General features: G+C 57.4%; 1 protein-coding gene across 4 annotated transcripts in view; it reads right to left on the bottom strand.

Annotated features, from left to right (window-relative positions):
• The window catches only part of LOC116952798 (inositol 1,4,5-trisphosphate-gated calcium channel ITPR1-like), a 275,732-nt gene that overhangs the window by 148,092 nt on the left and 112,886 nt on the right, over window positions 1-14,754 (bottom strand). For all 4 annotated transcript variants that reach the window (XM_032972456.2, XM_076074483.1, XM_076074484.1 and 1 more), the window contains 14 exons: window positions 13,685-13,875; window positions 12,878-13,058; window positions 11,989-12,043; window positions 11,073-11,238; window positions 9,212-9,427; window positions 8,654-8,743; window positions 6,287-6,424; window positions 5,056-5,181; window positions 3,328-3,528; window positions 2,898-3,149; window positions 2,167-2,292; window positions 1,723-1,851; window positions 1,254-1,374; window positions 308-495 (listed from right to left, as the gene is read on the bottom strand). In XM_032972456.2, the coding sequence (XP_032828347.2) occupies window positions 308-495; window positions 1,254-1,374; window positions 1,723-1,851; window positions 2,167-2,292; window positions 2,898-3,149; window positions 3,328-3,528; window positions 5,056-5,181; window positions 6,287-6,424; window positions 8,654-8,743; window positions 9,212-9,427; window positions 11,073-11,238; window positions 11,989-12,043; window positions 12,878-13,058; window positions 13,685-13,875 (2,180 nt within the window). The remainder of the gene's footprint in view (window positions 1-307; window positions 496-1,253; window positions 1,375-1,722; window positions 1,852-2,166; window positions 2,293-2,897; window positions 3,150-3,327; window positions 3,529-5,055; window positions 5,182-6,286; window positions 6,425-8,653; window positions 8,744-9,211; window positions 9,428-11,072; window positions 11,239-11,988; window positions 12,044-12,877; window positions 13,059-13,684; window positions 13,876-14,754) is intronic.

The following is a 14,754-nucleotide window of genomic DNA, read 5'->3' as shown; positions in this document are numbered from 1 at the left end:
GACTGTTGGGGCAAGTGCTGTTAGCGACCACCTATGAAGGCCGGAACGGCACACGAGAGAGTGGGTGGCCAGCACCACGCCCGGCCGCCTTTGTCTCCCTTGTTGCAATGTTTACAAACCGCACCAGGTACACTCATTTGAGTGTACCCAGGACCGATGCAGATAATCGTTACTGTTGTTGGCCATGAGCGGGAATCGAACTCGGGTCACCGGGTGTCACAACGCTCCCCGCTAACCGCTACACTACCGGAACGACACACTCACACGGGGAACGACACGCGCGCACAAACGCGGAGCGGGACAACACCTGCAGCCTCTCGATGATGTGGCGGTAGTCGAGCGAGAGGCCCGACATGGACTCTCTCCGCGCGAGGTTGCGGGCGCTCATCCTCCAGTTGAGCGCCGTCTTCTGGATGAGGTGCGAGTGAGGCTTGAGGAACAGCGAGTTCACCTGGCTGTCCAGGTCCACGGGGATCGCGATGGATCGGCTCTTCGCTGGGGGGCCGCGGCGGCGGTGGGGGGGGGGGGGGGGGTTTGAGGAGGTGGAGCGGAGAAGAGGTGAGCGGAGGGGAGGCAGGTCGAGGAGGTTCGGCAGGTTTGCGAGCGCGTGGATCGAGGCGGCTTAGGAAGGTAAGGCGGTGGGGGAGTTTGGTCCGAACTTTTTTGTCGAACGTCGGGTTGAAAGCGCTGACGGAGAGCGACGCTGCACGGCATTTAACCCTTTCACGTCGTGGGCCGTCTGCAAGTTGCAGGGTGGGGGTCCCGTTCACCTCTGAATCTCGGGACGGGCAAGCGGCTCAGCATACATTTTACTCTCGCGACACGATTGCACTCTATGGTAGCTGGCGCCAAGTTGTGCCACACGCCCTCCCGCATGGCCTTGTGGGAGCCTCGGTACCGATAAAGTTATTTTATTTTCGTTTTCCTGCCGGTTTCGTTTGGATGACGAAAACGTACGCCATCGGAACGGAACCGCAAGAAAAACCGATGACGTACCGTTACATCGTCGGAACGGGAAAGGGTTAAAAAAATTTTATTTCGTAATTTTTCGTATTAACCAGCAGGTGAAACCCTCATGCAGTGGCTGCGCTAGGCACAAGCAAACCAAGCAAATGGCTTGGTTTGCTTGTGCCTAGTAGCGACACCGATCACGAGCTTTGGGGTTTGCGTCTTATTTTCCGGAGCGTCGTTTAATCCCGTGGGGGGGGGGGGGAGGGATACCGCAATTGGCTGCTGTGAGGCCCGTCACTTACCGACATCCGACAGCGTCTTGATGCAGGTCTCCACGGACGCCTTCTGAGCGAGCGACGGCCAGGGGCAGTGGTAAACACGGAAGGCGCCCTGCAGCAGCTGCACGAAGATCGGCTGGCGAGCCTGACGCAACGTACGCACAGGCAAAGTTCCCTCCTCCTCCCACGTATAGCCTCGACGGACTGTCGGGGCAAGTGCTGTTTAGCGAGCGAGCACCCACGAAGGCCGGCACGGCGCGGCGACGGGGCGGGTGTCCGGCACCGCGCCCGGCCAGGGCCGGTGCAGGTCATCGTCGCCGGTGTTGGTCGCCGCGAGCGAAAATCGAACTCGAGCCGCCAGGTTCGTAGCGCGGCGCGCTTGATCCAAACGCCGCGGACAGACGCAACGACGTGTGTGCGGACACGCAGACGGGGAGGTAAGCGGGAGGGCGAGAGGGTGGCGGGGACAGGCGGATTGGGACGACGTCCTCACCTGGAGGTTGGTGCTCTGGTCGGAGAAGGGCGAGCTGAAGAAGGTGGTGATGACGTTGGTCACCGTCTCCGTGACGTACTTCTCCAGCACCGTGTCCGCGTGCCTGCGGTCCGTCGTCGTGTTGCAGACCTGCGCGACGCGGGGGGACGACGAGACGGGGGGGGGTACCCGGGGCACGTGGAGACGGGCGGGGAGACAGGGAGAAAGACCAGGGAACGAGGTGGAGGGAGGGAGATAAATTCTAGTTTTCCACTCTTAAATGAGCTCTGAAAGGTACATGAATTGGGAATGGGTCGAACCAGAGCAGGGAGGGAGGAGCAGGAATGGAGCTGGGAGGGAGGAGCGGGGAGGGAGGAGTGGGGAGGGAGGAGCGGGGAGGGAGGAGTGGGGAGGGAGGAGCGGGGAGGAGCGGGGAGGAGCGGGGAGGGACCCGACCCTCCTTACCCGGCTGATGTCCACCAGGAAGCTCTCGAACATCTTCCACATGTGGTTGCTCGTGTAGATCTCCTTCATCTCCACCTCCGTGTCCACGTAGCAGTGGTTCAGGAAGTTGATGTAGGAAATCTTCACCTGTGACAACAGAGCAATGGCATGCCCGTGTATGCAATTGGGCCGTTCAACGGTAGCCGGTGAAACTCGGAGAAATACATTTTCAGAATCGATTACCGGTTCTGAAAGTCAGGCGCCGGTAACCGATCCCGGTTGCACTTTGGTAACGCGAATGCGCCGATCAAAACGTGCACCGCGTGTAAGCACTGCGTGCCTCCCGACACGGTCCCTTAAAGGTTTCCTCCGCCTCGGGCGGCCAAATCATTTTCGGGCGGCTCACCGGGGACACGTGGAGATGAGCCGTCAGCCCCAGCCACTTTCACGGAGCAGCCACGCGCACAACAACAACAACAACGACAACAACCGCCGTTCACCAAGTGGCGGTGACGTCACCACGGCGCTTGTGCCACGTGAAGCGTGGAAGGCCCGCTACTGGCAGCTCACAGACAGACCCAGGTGCCACGGGTCAACTCTCTGCACTTTAGGCGCCCGGCGCTCCGCTCGTTGTTGTCGCGAGCGCCGCTCCTCTGTCCTCCGTTGTCGCTGGAGGGTGGGGGGGGGGGCGGGGGGTGTGGGATGGGGGAGAGGGGGGGGGTTGGGGGGGGACACGGCCGGCAGGGGCTCACCTCGGGGATGCAGTCGTCGTGCGTGACGACGCGGGCGATGTCCTCGAGCGGGAGGAGCGAGTTGCACTTGATCTCCGTGTAGACGTTCTTGCCCTCGGTGCAGGCGGCCAGCAGCTCGACGAGCGTCACGTGGTACGCGAGGGCGCCGTCGCCGTCCGAGCGCTCGCGCTCCGAGCGCATCATGGCGACGAGCGCCTGGAAGGAGGCGCGGTCCGTGTAGAACACGAGCACCTCCTCGCCGCCGTTCAGCAGCTGCGGCGGGAGGCGGGCGGCGTGCGAAAGAGCTTCAGTGGGGACAGATGCTCATGGTGATTGGGCCGGGCAACGCGACCGAGCGGGGCAGCTGCCGCGATCGTCTCGGTCGCGTGCAACTGAATAGCTTCGCGTGTCGCGATCGTCTCGGTCGCGTGCAACTCGGTCACCCGCTCACCTCGGCCATCACCATGTCCTGGCACTTCTTGCTGTACTTGCCCTCTGAGCGCACGATGGTCTGCAGGAAGCGCAGGTACTGCACGTGGCGGCCGTGCGTCTCGATGCAGTGCACAAAGTGCTGCACCACGCGCTCCGTCACTTCGCTGCACAGCTGCGCGTTGTTCATGAAGATGTGCTGCATCGTCAGGGCCTCGAGCAGCTGCGACGAGGTGTGGGGGGGTGGGGGGTGGGGAGCAGGAGGAGGAGGAGGCTTATCGTACAGACATGAATTGGGACGTCAGTCCACACTTCGCGGCTGTGCTGCATTCTCGTGGCGAGCCAGGGCATTGCAACCTCCTCGAAGCCCCCCGGGAAGGGAGTCTCGCCAACACCCCGTCGCGGGCGTGCGCGGCGATCCACCAGGCCCCCCGGCTAGCCGCTGCCCCCGCAGCGCCGGGCCCACCACCGCGCTCGCGGAGACCTCGACGCGACGGATCGGCTCGGCATCGCTCGCAAAGGCGGCGCGCGGAACGGGTCCCTTTCGTGCCGGGCGACGGTCCGCGGGAGCGGATGTCCCGGGGCTGCCTAGGGAGGTGGCCCTCCGCGAGCGGGCCCGCTCGCGAGAGCGGAGGGCCGGCGCCCGGGCCCCGCCCCCCCGCGCGTCACCGAGGCCCCGTCGGCTCGACGGTCGAGGCGGCGGCGCCGTCATTCTCAGAGCTGAAACTCAAATTGCCTGGCGCCACCCGCCGCATTGGCGCAAGGAGAATATAATTCATGAATATGTAAATATGTATCTAACTGAATAGGAAAACTCAATAACACTTTCGTCAAAAAACGCCGCGGGCCTCAAAAGGAAGGATGCGTATGTCATAGGTGACGTTTCAGGCAAGGGCCCTTCTTCACAGTACCAAGTTAAAGTGCAGGAAATGCATTCTAAAGCAATGGTGCTTCTCGTGCACTCACTGGTGACCGGGCAGAGACCATCAACTCAGTGCGCTTGAGAACCCGGTTCAATCGCAGCTCAGTCTATGTTGGTCGATGAGTTTCTACGTGAGTCGATTGGTCTCTATGCAAGTAATTCTGGACGGAAACCATCAACTCACTGAGAACCCGGTGGTTTAATGACAACTCAGAGTCTATGTCAGTCTATGGGTTTCTACCCGAGTTTATTGGTCTCTATGTAAGGCATTCTGGACTGAGGCCGTAAGGGCGCCGCAGTGGCTAGGAGATGTTAACTATCTCGCCCGGTATGCAGGAGGTCGTGGGTTCGATCCCGACCCTGAAACCTGCTGCTGTATATTTGGAGTTTGCGTGTCTCTCTCTCTTATCACCACCACGGTGGCTAGGGGATGTTAACTACCTCGCCTGGTATACAGGAGGTCGTGGGTTCGATCCCGACCCTGACGCGTGGATTATTCTCCGTCGGTTTTCCCCTACACATTTCGAACCAACAACACGCGTTTAGAGCATTTGCCTGCGATAAATGTCCACGTGATGAGCCGGCTCATTGAGCTATCATTGGTGATAGCCAGGTCGCTTGTGAAAACGAGCCAAGCAGCTCAGTGGTGTGGGGCCTTACCAGGTAAAATAAAACATCATCTTTGTTTTTGTTTTAACTCACTGCACTTAACCCGGCTCAAACGCAGCCTCATCGCTCCTGCTCATCGCCGGGTTCCTTCCCCCCACGTGATCACCCGTGGACCTCATCTGCCGTCCTCGCCGTCGTCCTCGCCGTCTCCCCGCTCACCCCAGGCGTGAGGAAGAGGTGGATGTGCATGAAGAGGAGCGCCTGGTTCTGCTGGTTGCCCGCGCAGAAGTTCTGCAGGAACTCGTGGGCGAGCTGCATGATGGCCTGCATTCGCGTGTCCTCGTTCTGCCACCGCCGCACCGCCGGGGGAGGGGACACGGCACGACGTGATCGTGAATAATAGCGGAGGTGGGGTGGGGGGTGGGGGGAGCAGCCGGGTGGGAGCTGCCACGGTGGTGCGATTACAATAAAAGCCTCCAATTCAACGTGTGACGCACGCGCCGCACGGGAGTAATAGCGAAAGTGCAATTCGGTTGTGGGCAGGGTGCGCCGCGGACGTAATTGGCCGTGACTCTGCGGAAGAAGTGGGGGGCGTTTACAAAACCAACCCTCTCTCCGCTGGCCCCCACAGCACTGCATTGCTAGGCCCCCGGCGAAGCATAGCCACCACCCGGTTGTCAACGCCGCACTTGCGATCCACAGAGTCGCCGGTTTCGATTCCACCTCCCCGGAGCGGCAGTTGAAACTCCGGTGCGAGTTTCTTTAAAAATTCCTCCCCCCCCCCCCCCCCACCTCCTCCAGTCTCCGAGCGAGCGCTTGAGTGAGCAGGCGAGCACGCGAGCTGGTAAGCTGGTAAGCGTGCGAGCGGATGAGCGGGTGAGCGGGTGAGCTGGTAAGCGTGCGAGCGGGTGAGCTGGTAAGCGTGCGAGCGGGTGAGCTGGCAAGCGTGCGAGCGAGTGAGCTGGTAAGCGTGCGAGCGGGTGAGCGGGTGAGCGGGTGAGCGGAACAGCTGGTAAACGTGCGAGAGGGTGAGCGGGTGAGCTGGTAAGCGTGCGAGCGGGTGAGCTGGCAAGCGTGCGAGCGGGTGAGCTGGTAAGCGTGCGAGCGGGTGAGCGGGTGAGCGGAACAGCTGGTAAACGTGCGAGAGGGTGAGCGGGTGAGCTGGTAAGCGTGCGAGCGGGTGAGCTGGCAAGCGTGCGAGCGGGTGAGCTGGCAAGCGTGCGAGCGGGTGAGCTGGCAAGCGTGCGAGCGGGTGAGCTGGCAAGCGTGCGAGCGGGTGAGCTGGTAAGCGTGCGAGCGGGCGAGCGGGTGAGCGGGACAGCTGGTAAACGTGCGAGCGGGTGAGCGGAACAGCTGGCAAGCGTGCGAGCGGGTGAGCGAGCGAGGGATCGAGCGAGAGAGAGAGAGTACGAGCGGGGGCGGTCTAGCGGGTGACTATCGCCCGCCCCACCTTCTCGTAGGGGATCTGCAGCAGCTCCAGCACCACGACGTGGGCCCCCATGTTCCTCAGCAGGCGCTGCTGCTGCTTGCGCGTGCGGCGACCAAACGCCCCCTCCTGCACGCACAGACGGCTCAGCCGCACCAGGATCTACACGCGGGGGTGGGGGAGGAGGATGAGGATGAGTAAGGGGAGGATGGAGAGAGTAAGGGGAGGGGTGAGAGGAGAGGTGAGGAGGTGACACAGGAAGAGGAGGGAGAGGCGGAAGAGGAAAAAAAGCAGGGGGAGAAGGATGGGTGAGAGGAGGAGTGAGATGATGAAGAGGAGGAGGGTGGAGGAGGAGAAGAGAGATTAGAATCAGAATATTTATTGATACTGGAGAAAGAATCTGATCAGCTATACAACTCTTTTCGAAGACCTCCAGAAGGGTCGGGTCAAAACTTGACAAGAATGCAATAACACGATAGGAGTGAAAAGCATAGGGAAGGTAAACACGTCACTTTAAACAAAAATACACAAACGAAACTAAATTGTCAGTTAAAAACCAAACTATTTTGTTTGATCTTTCCAGGTGAAGCCCACTGAACTATTGGCTTATTTTTCAGAAGCAACCTGGAGAAGAGGTGGACAGATTTCACTGCCGGATTTCACTTTTTTTTTATTTTACCCATAATGCTTCAGCGACATTAGAAGCCAACACCTCTCACGACCCCTTCCCCTGCAACATTCCATCCGGCGTCTGCACGTGGACTCCACCTGGGCCACGTCGTCAGCACAAGCTAACGCGCCGCCATCATCAACACCTGGGCCTTGGCGACCAATACTTTGGCTGTCCGCCTAATGATGCTCGTTGTAATTACTGGCGAAACGTCGTACTCAGTTTGTAAATGTTGTGGACGTACTCTCCAACACACCGGTTAGTGCTGTACTAGTGACGAATTGGCCACGTTCTGTTTACGTGATAACCCTCACTAGGTGGCTGCGTCGGGTGGTGGCGGGTTTAACGACACATTTATACATTTACGCGATCTAACCCCAAAAAACCTCTATTATGGATCATAATAACAACAATAATATTGATAACAACACCGGGAGGGAGTAGTGGCGACTTTGTTCGTGCACTGCGCTTTCAACCCGGCGAGCTGAGTTCGATTCCAGTACACGGCCAACCAACATCAGTGGCGAGTGATAAAAACAAAACAAAAAAAAACTGCTCCTCACCCAAGAGTGGATTAACAGAATGCCGTACACTGCGGTACTTATTATAATCAGCGAGCTATCCAAGTCCGAGACGAGAATTCTAATAAAAAAATTTTTTAATTACAATCAGTTGCAAAGTTTAAAGGGACACCGCTTGGGCAATGCCCGTGTTGATATTGGGTTTCTGTGTTCTCGAATATTAATGCACGGCCACTTGCAAGCCCGGCCTCGCGCGGGAACTGATTATCTCATAATGAGCCAAGCTGTATAATAACCCGGCTGTGACCCCCCCCCCCCCCACACCGCTAATGCTGTGCAATTATTAATAACGCAATTACATGAAACAAAATTGGACTGATTATTTAGAGCGTGTCGAGCATTCGCTCAATTCTCAGCGAGCCGCTCGTTGTTCCGAGGGGGGGCTGAGGTGGGGGGGGGGGCTAGTGAGGCTCACTCTCTGCCAGCGAAAGGCTCTCGCCAAATTTGCAGTTGGGCCAAGCGTCCCAATGTAGCCGGGACCACTCTTGGTTGTGGTTGTTGTGGTCGTTGTTGTGGTTGTTGTCGACGTGCAGTCAGCCATTGGTGACTGCCAAGTGTGGTGAGCCAACTCGCTTCACTTGGCCAATCACAGCTCGGCCTTTAATATTTTTTTTTATCACAGCTCAGCCTACGATACAGCCCCTATTGTGTTTGTTGGGTCACCACGTGGGTCATTGGTGACCAGGCCCAGGACCATCGACTCACCGCCCTTGAGAACCCAGTTTGACCACAGGTGGCTGAAACCTGGATTGGTCTATTTGATGATTACGATGATGATGATGATGATCATCATCACTGGCTCATTAACCCGATGGTAATTACAATGATGATTATGACAATGATGACGACGAAAACGATGATGATGGTGATTATGCCGATGATGATATTACGATGATCATCACCGGTTCATTAAGATGATGATGATTACAACGGTGATGATAATGACGATGATGATGATTTTCATTACTGGCTCATTAACTCGGCGATAATTGGAATGATGACGATAACAAAACATCATCACTGGCTCATTTAACGCGATGATGATTATAATGATGATTATGACGATGACGTTAACGAGGATCATCACTGGCCCATTAAGACGACGACAATGATGGTGATAACGCTGACGCTGTGCGTCACCTCTTGGATGGTGATGTAGTTCCTGATGCTCGTCGAGTCCATCGCTGGCCCAAACTGCACGTCCATGACGACGCTCGTGGGGGGGTCCGACTGCACACACACGGGGGCGGGGGGGGTAGAGGCGGGGGGGGGTAGAGGCGGGGGGGGTAGAGGCGGGGGGGGGGTAGAGGCGGGGGGATTCGGGTTCAGAGTGACTAAGGTGCTTCCATCTAGCGGCACCACCGTGATCCTCAAACAAAGATCCCGCGTTTCGCCTTCATCAGACGGCGCTAGCACGAGACAGGGGGGGGGGGGGGGGGTGGTGGCCAGCATGACGCCCGGCCGCCTTTGACTCCCCCGGTGCCGATCAATTACACACCGCACCAGGCACTCGTTTAAGGCGGAGTCGACCTAGCGGAGTCCCGGTTCAGATATTCGTCAGCGGTGTTGGCCGCGAGCCATCGTTTTAAAAGGCCAATCCGCAGCAGTTGCGCGGCGACGTTCGTGTAAATCCGACGCGACGTCGGGAGGGCAAAAAAAAAACAAACAACGCCCGATCCGTCGTTCTGGGCTCGGCACCTCGGACTTTGGCCTCTTCTTCCCGGTGCCGGCGAGGTCCGGCGCGCCGTCGGCGCGTGCCGCCGCAGCGGCGCCGTCGGGCGTGCCGGCGTGCGAGAAGTGCCGGCTCTTGTAGACCCAGAGCTCCGACTTCTCCACCAGCAGACGCAGCTGGTCGAGGTCGGCGCGGATCTGCTTGTAGCTCTCCACGTCCTGACTGGTGACCAGCAGCTGGACCTGCGCGGTCGTGGGTGGAGGGGGGTAGAGGGGTGGGTGGAGGGTGGGGGGTAGTGGGAGGCACGGGTAGGGGGGGGGTGGGCACGTGGCCCAGGTGAGGGGAGCGTCGGGCATAGACGTGGGAAGAATTGAAGAGTAAAAAATCTGACCACCGTGTGGGTTTGGCACAGGCTGTGCTGCTGCTGCTGCGTTGCTCTCCCGACGCGCTTCACGTGTCGCGCCGCGCGTTTTGTTCGGCGCGACGTACCGACGTTTTGCTCCGTGTACCCGGGACCTTCTTCAGGAACTGAATGCTAAACGGGGGCCAGCTGCCGTCCCCTCTCAATTATAAACAGTTTCCGGCTGCCGCTTTTAGATTCATTATCTTTTCTTTATATCTATATTTTATATATATATATTTTTTTTAAAATCGTCGATTGCTGAGCACGGGCGGCCCAAAGCCCCATTGCTAAAGGGCCGAGCAACAAATCAGCGCTCGTTGAAAGCCGTGCAGGGCGAGAGCCAACGCAACTCCTCGAACTGGGGGAGGTTATTCTTGTGGGAACTCGGGGGTGGCAAGAGATGACGATGTGAGGCAGGGTGTGGCTGAACGCAGTGTGGATGAGACGAGGTGGATGGGCGCCAACCGCATCGTGCAACGCCTTACGAGGTCCCCCCTATCAACACTCGCCCCAACAGCCTGTTGTAGGCCACAAGGGGGCCCTTTGCCTCCGTCCCGTGCGTCACGACGGCCTTGGTAGGTGCTCGTCGACAGCACTTGCCCCGACGGGCGGTCACCCACACACACACACATAAATTTTGATTTAAAGCTTTCGTGACTGCAGTGATTCATTTTCTTGGTTCTTTCGGTAAAGTCACGTTGAAGGGAAACAATAAAATAATAATATATATAAAACAAAATCTTGAATAAACACAAGATCCAGGTTCGTTTCAACACATTACATAAAATCCGCGATCTGGTTCCGTCTGTAAAAGATGTGATTCCGGACATACAGTACCCTGGTGTCTACAAACTAAGTTGCCTCTGTGGTAGTAGTTACATTGGAGAAACCAAACGACATGTCTCGGACCGCATTCGTGAACACAAAGCAGACCTTAAACACGGTAGGACCAACACCTCGGCCGTGGCAGATCACTGTTATAATTCAGTAGGCTCACATGACATTGACTTCTCCAAGACAGAGGTTCTTTGCAAGCCATCTGGCTACCATGAGAGATTCGTTCATGAGGCTATCCACATATACAAACACAGAGGCAATTTCAACCGAGAAGATGAATTCTGGCTTAGCAATCATTGGAAGGATTTGATAAACCATTTCGGGTCTTAATTGATTGTTCACGCTTACGGTGGCTTTCAGACAGCATACATTAATTTTTCGTCTCCCCCCTCCTCTTTTCCGAACATAGATGAACTCGTCCATCTAACAAACTGTCAAATCGCTCTCCGTGGTGCTAACGTTTTAAAAGAAATAACTAAATGCAAACCGCCAACTTCTTTCAAATGTTTCTTGCCGTTGGTTTTCACACCTGATGATGACCGCTTGTGTTACGGTCGAAAAGTCGTGAGAATTTTTTATTATTTTATTGTTTCCCTTCAACGTGACTTTACCGAAAGAACCAACAATATGAACACACACACACACACCTGCTTGAAGGCCTGCAGCACCTCCTGGCGCTGGCTGAAGTGCTTGAACAGGAGCTGCAGGGCGCCCGAGACGAGCGGCGGGTAGTCGTGCATGGTGAGGTTGAGCAACACCCGCAGGAACGTGCGCCCTCCGTGCCCGTCCAGGTCCAGGACGGCGCTCTCCGTGCTAACCCCCCCCACCACCACCACCACCGCCGCACAGCAACAAAAGAAACGCGATCCGTGTCCGCGAGGTGTAATGCGAAAGCATTCGGCGCGGTTGCGAGTGACCGCTGTGTTTCGGTTTAACGGGGAGGGGGGGAGGGGAGGTGATGAAGAGAGGGAGCATGTACCCCCCCCCCGGGGGGTTAGAGAGGTGTTAGTCACTGCTCTGCGGGATGTTGACCGATCGTAAGTTCACTCGGCGCGTGTGGGTTAGATTATTTGGAAGATTTGTCACGTGTGTGTGTATGTTGAACTTCTTTTGCGCCGTACGTAGCCAACCGTGCTGATCAGAGCAGCGCGCTAACTGTGACACTGCCGCTCCCCACACACACACACACACCCAGGTCTATCAAAGACAAAGGTCCCCCCCGTGTAGCCTGTAACAGACCGCAGGGGCAAGTGTTGTTAGCGAGCACCTATGGAGGCCGGAAGCGGAACACGGTGGGGTGGGTGGCCAGCACCACGCCCGGCCGCCTTTGTCTCCCCAGTGGCGATGTTTACACACCGCACCAGGTACTCATTCGAGGCTGAGTCGACCGAGGGGAGGCCCAAAACCGGTTCAGATAATCGCCACCGGGTGTTGGCCGTGAGCGGGAATCGAACTCGGGTGGCCTGGTTCGTAGCGCTAACCGCTGCACCACCACTCCTCACAGACAGACACACACACCGAAGTCTACACACGTGCGCACACATACACACACACGGAACTCACTTTCCCTCGAAGATGGCCTCAGCGTGCTCGTAAATCCGCTCCAGCTCCAGGCTCCCTGGAACCCAGCACAACAAAGACAAAGATCCCCCGTGTAGCCTTAACAGACTGCAGGGGAAAGTGCTGTCAGCGAGTAGCACCAATGCAGGCCGGCACGGTACACGAAGCGGTAGGTGGCCAGCACCACGCCCGACCGCCTTTGTCTCCCTAGTGGCGATGTTTACACTGTACAAGGTACTCAGTTGAGGCTGAGTCGACGTAGGGGAGAAGGCCCAGGACCGGTTCAGATAATCGCCACCGGTGTTGGCCGTGAGCGGGAATCGAACTCGGGTCGCCGGGTTCGAAGCGCAGCGTAGCGCTAACCTGCTACACTACCGCTCCCCACACACAAAGATAAAAGACAAAGATCCCCCGTATAGCCTTAACAGACTGTAGGGGCAAGTGCTGTTAGCGAGCACCTACGAAGGCCGGAACGGTACACGAGGGGGTGGGTGGCCAGCACCACGCCCGACCGACTTTGTCTCCCTAGTGGCGATATTTACACACCGCACCAGGTACTCATTTGAGGCTGAGTCGACCTAGGGGAAGCCCGGGACCGGTTCAGATAATCGTCACTGGTGTTGCCCGTGAGCGGGAATCGAACCCGGGTCGCCAGGTTCATAGCGCAGCGCGCTAACCGCTACACTATCGCTCCCCAGACACACACAGACACACAGACGCACACACACACAGACACACACACAGACACACACAGACACACGGGGGAGACGCGCGTGGCGAGGACTGCGACGAGTCAGTGTCCCTTCCATTCGTTCAGCCGAATTCCAAGGTCGGACCGCCGGCGTAACCGCGCTGGGGGTCGACAGGCGTCCGTCGGTGGATCAGGCCTCACCGTTCCCCGCTGATGAGGTGGTGGGGGCCGCCCCCACTCCGTCGGGGGTGACGTCGCCCGAGGAGCTCCCCGAGGGGCTCCCCGAGGTGCTCCCCGCCGACACGTGGCTCTCGTCAAACTCCCGCTTGAAGATGGAGAGGAGGCAGGAGATGCGGTAGTCGAGGCGCACGTTCAGGATGAACTGGGGAGACAGACGGGCGGACACGGTGACGACGACGACGCTCACGTGGCCTGTCTGCCTGTCTGCCTGTCTGCCCGTCTGCTTGCTTGTCTCTGCCTGGCTGTGTTTTGCCCGCCTGCCTGTACGATTTCTGGCTGTCTGACTGGCTGTTGCTCAAAGAGCGGGACTCTAGATCAGGTGACGAGTGGGGCTCTAGACCAGGTGACGAGTGGGGCTCTAGACCAGGTGACGAGTGGGGCTCTAGACCAGGTGACGAGTGGGGCTCTAGATCACGTGACGAGTGGGACTCTAAAGCAGGTGACGAGTGGGGCTCTAGGTCAGGTGACGAGTGGGGCTCTAGACCAGGTGATGAGTGGGGCTCTAGAACACGTGATGAGTGGGGCTCTAGATCAGGTGATGAGTGGGGCTCTAGACCACATGATGAGTGGGGCTCTAGATCACGTGATGAGTGGGGCTCTAGAACACGTGACGAGTGGGGCTCTAGACCACGTGATGAGTGGGGCTCTAGATCACGTGATGAGTGGGGCTCTAGACCACGTGACGAGTGGGGCTCTAGACCACGTGACGAGTGGGGCTCTATACCCGGAGACAAAAACCTACGAGTTCCCTCGGACCATCGCCGCCACCTGCAGGATCTCGATGATCTTTCGCTTGGTGTCCATGACGACCAGGTCCCGCTCCTGCTCGTCGGCCGGCTTGGAGGCGGTGCAGCCCCCGGCCGGAGGGGTCCGGGGAGCCGGCAGGAAGCCGCCCCCCCTCAGCACCACCTGGGTCATGAGCTCGCCCACGCCGTGGATGGAGCGCATCACGTGGCTTCCTGCGGGCACAGAGACGGGACGGGGAATACCGCCGCCGCCACCAGCACCGCCATCATCAGCGCCAGCATCATCATCATCATCAGCTGCATCAGCGCCAGCATCATCGTCATTATCATCAGCATCATCAGCACCAGCATCATCATTATCATCAGCATCATCAGCATCATCATTATCATCATCACCACCAGCATCATCATCAGCAGCACCAGCATCATCATCATCATTATCATCAGCTGCATTAGCGCCAGCATCATCATTATCATCAGCATCATCATCATCATCAGCTGCATCAGCGCCAGCATCATCATCATTATCATCAGCTGCATCAGCGCCAGCATCATCATCATTATCATCAGCATCATCAGCACCAGCATCATCATTATCATCAGCATCATCAGCACCAGCATCATCATTATCATCATCACCACCAGCATCATCACCATCATCAGCACCAGCATCATCATCATCATTATCATCAGCTCCATTAGCGCCAGCATCATCATTATCATCAGCATCATCATTATCAGCAGCGTCATCAGCGCCAGCATCATCAGCACCAGCATCATCATCATTATCATCAGCACCAGCATCATTATCATCAGCATCATCAGCACCAGCATCATCATCATTATCATCAGCACCAGCATCACTATTATCATCAGCATCATCAGCGCAAGCATCATCATCATCAGCATCATCAGCATCATCATTATCATCATTATCATCGGCATCGTCAGCACCAGCATCATCATCATCATCAGCACCAGCATCGCCAGCACGCAACACCCCGTGTGGCCTTCATCAGTGATGGGCCGAGCGCTGTCAGCGAGCAATGTAAAGCTACGTTAGAATGTCGCACTCAGTGCGCACAACACACA

This window comes from Petromyzon marinus, chromosome 48, assembly GCF_048934315.1.
Source record: "Petromyzon marinus isolate PM22_M1 ecotype Great Lakes invasive population chromosome 48, UKy_Petmar_22M1.pri1.0, whole genome shotgun sequence".
Taxonomy (NCBI): Eukaryota; Metazoa; Chordata; class Hyperoartia; order Petromyzontiformes; family Petromyzontidae; genus Petromyzon; species Petromyzon marinus.
This window is presented reverse-complemented; position numbering and strand designations above follow the sequence as displayed.